The 3,271-nt window shown below is 42.7% G+C and overlaps 1 protein-coding gene across 1 annotated transcript in view; it reads left to right on the top strand.

Annotated features, from left to right (window-relative positions):
• Positions 1–3,271, top strand: part of RNF121 (ring finger protein 121) — a 69,109-nt gene that overhangs the window by 61,775 nt on the left and 4,063 nt on the right. Inside the window, 1 exon segment of the mRNA XM_006761040.2 lies at positions 3,007–3,140. Within this exon segment, the coding sequence (XP_006761103.1) occupies positions 3,007–3,140 (134 nt within the window).

Below are 3,271 nucleotides of genomic sequence, written 5' to 3'. Positions count from 1 at the left end.
TCTTCCTGCTTTCCCTTTCGCCTCCCTGCATTGTGCCTACATATGCAAATTAACCGCCATCTTGTTGGCAGTTAACTGCCAATCTTAGTTGGCAGTTAATTTGCATATAGCCCTGATTAGCCAATGAAAAGGGTAGCGTCGTACGCCAATTACCATTTTTCTATTTTATTAGTGTAGATGATGAGTCTAGGGAACCTTGGATGTTTGTTCTTTTCCCATCTGGTCACTATGAGATCATAAACTTGTGACAGCCAGTCAGTATGGTTTCCTTGATTGTGAAATAAGCTTATTTTCTGGGGCTTCTTCCAGGCAGGGCAGTAACACACACTGTTCATGCTCCAGTGGGTGTACCTCACACTTTTTTGTTTTTTGTGGATTTCTTTTAGTCCTCAGCTGAAGATATGTTTATTGACTTTTAGAGAAGAGAGGGGAGAAGAGAGGAGGGGAGGGGAGGGAAGGGGATGGGAGCGGAAGGGAGGCAAGGGGAGGGGAGGGGAAGGGAAGGGAGAGGAGAGGAAACATTGATTGGTTGCCTCCTGTTTTTGCTCGGACTGGGGCTGGAACCTGCAACCTGGATATGTCCCTGACTGGGAATTGAACTTGCAACCTTTTGGTGTACAGGACGATGCTCCAATCAACTGAGCCACACTGGCCAAAGCTCTATCTCACACTTTTTTTTTTTAACCTCACATTTTCTATCTTCTAAGCAAGTTCTTGTGCCCCAGAGTTACCTCTTGGATCATCAGTGGCCCAGATAGCATCAAGACAGGACTAGCCATTCATCTGGTTTAAAGTAGTGGAAAGAGTCAGACCTAGTTTCAAGTTCTAATCCACTTTTAATTAGCTATAATCTCTCTCTTTTTAAAATTTATTCTTTTAATCTTTATTGTTGAAAGTATTACATATGTCTCTATGTTGTTACTGCCTTTAGACAGAGAGTAAGGGAGCGAAGGAGAGAGAAAGAGAAACATTGATCAGTTGCCTCCTGTATGCACCCTGACCAGGTTTCAAACCCACAACCTTTTTGGTGCATAGGATGATGCTCTAATCATTGAGCTACCCAGCCAGGGCTAGCTGTGTACTCTTGAGCAAGTTACTTTACCTCTCTGGTCTTGTTTTCTTAGCTGTAGTAATACTACCAGTCTTACAGAATTGTAAGGAATAGGTTAATGTAAAGCATTTTGCAGAGTTCACAACATTACCCAGTCCTGGTTTTCTTTTTGTCACTGGTATTTTCTGTTTCTTCTGCTAATTTTTCTTTCACTTAAATGTTATTGTTCCTCTAAGTTCAAATCTAAGTCATCTTTTCTACTCTTAACCTGGATAGTTCACTTTTCTTTGTCCAGGGATTCCAGATTTCTAATCCAAAACTGTTTTCTGAACAGTAGAATGTTATTATTCAATGGTCTATTAGACATCATCAGTCTGAGAGAAGTTTTTACTGCCATCAAATTAGCCCAAGCCATCACCTTAGTATAGCCTCCATGATCCATTGCTTTTAGAGAATTATAATGGTCTCTTAGCTGGTCTTTCTAAAGCCTTTTTGCCTCATCTCCAATTCATTTTTCACACAGAAGACAGAGTGATCTTTTTTATCTATTTTTATCTATCCTAGATATTTTATATATGGAGTCATATAATATTTGTTCTTTTGTGTCAGCTTATTTCACCTTGCATAATGTTTTCAAGGTTCATGTGTGTTGTAGCATGTGTCAGAACTTCATTATTTTAATGACTGAACAATATTTTATTGGGTGGACATATCACATTTGTTTATACACCTGTTTATTTATTTTTTAAATATATTTTATTGATTTATTGATTTTTTACAGAGAGGAGGGGAGAGAGATAGAGAGTTAGAAACATCAATGAGAGAGAAACATCGATCAGCTGCCTCCTGCACACCCACCACTGGGGATGCGCCCACAACCAAGGCACATGCCCTTGACCACAATTGAACCCGGGGCCCTTGACCGGAATTGAACCCGGGGCCCTTGACCGGCATTGAACCCGGGGCCCTTGAGTCCGCAGGCCGATGCTCCATCCGCTGAGCCAAACCGGTTAGGGCTACACCTGTTTATTGATGGACACAGGGATTGTTTCCACCTCTCACTATTGTGAGTAGTGCTGTGATGAGCATTAGCACACAAGCATGTGTTTAGTCCGTTTTCATTTTTGGGAGTGGAATTGCTGTGTCATGTGGTGATTCTTGTTTAACTTTTAGAGGAATTATGAAACTCTTTGCTTCTTTAATTATAAATAATGCCTAAATGAATATCTATATGGTGAAGCTTTTTTTTAAATGTTTTTATTCACTTTTAAAGAGAAAGGAAGGGAGAGGGAGAGAGAAACATTGACTGTCAAGCTCACAACCCGGGCATGTGCTCTGACCAGGAATTGAACCACTCAGTGCATGGGATAATGCTCAGCCAACTGAGCCACACTGGCCAGGGTTGCATGAAGCTTTTTGACATTTGTTTTTATTTCCTTAAATTCCTTGAAGTGAAATTAATGGCTAAAGTGTGTGACAGTATGAGATATTATGCCAAATGCTGCCCGAAAGGATTGCACCTCCTTTGCTGCAGCCACAAGTGTCTGAGAACACCCTTATCACCACCATGCTCTGGATATTGCTCTTTTGAATCTTAGAGATGTTGTCCATGTCTGCTAGCATCATAGTCTGGCCACAGCATGGCCTACCTGACATAGCTCCTGGTCACCACCCTGAGCCCTTCTCCCTCACATTCTCCTTGTCCCTGATGTTAACCCATCCCAGTCTTCAGGTCCTGTTAGGTTTGACTTCCTGACCCATCTCTGGTCTGTCCCTTTCTCCTCATTCACCCAACAAGGATGAGGTCGGTTTACTGTATAGAAATGTTTTCTAGCTCTTTGACCTCCCTTGCCACTTTGCCTTCTCTCTGGAAGACCTAAGGCCTCCTTGGTAGCTTCCCACTTTGGTTGATTCTCACATATTTCCTATCTTTTCCTTGTGCTCTTCTCTCCCAGTTCTACAGCGAGTCAGGCATGCCTACCAAACACCTCTCGGACAGCATGTGTGCCGTGTGTGGGCAGCAGATCTTTGTGGATGTCAGTGAAGAGGGCATCATCGAGAACACGTACAGGCTGTCTTGCAATCATGTGTATCCATCTGGAGCTCCTGGGTCTCATGCACACTGCAGTCAGGGAGGGAAGGGGGCATGAGTGTAGGAGAGTCACAAGAGGGTAGACATTTGGGTGATGTTCAGTGTTAGAGGAGCTGACACCCAGAAGT

This window comes from Myotis davidii, unplaced genomic scaffold, assembly GCF_000327345.1.
Source record: "Myotis davidii unplaced genomic scaffold, ASM32734v1 scaffold1377, whole genome shotgun sequence".
Classification (NCBI taxonomy): Eukaryota; Metazoa; Chordata; class Mammalia; order Chiroptera; family Vespertilionidae; genus Myotis; species Myotis davidii.
This window is presented reverse-complemented; position numbering and strand designations above follow the sequence as displayed.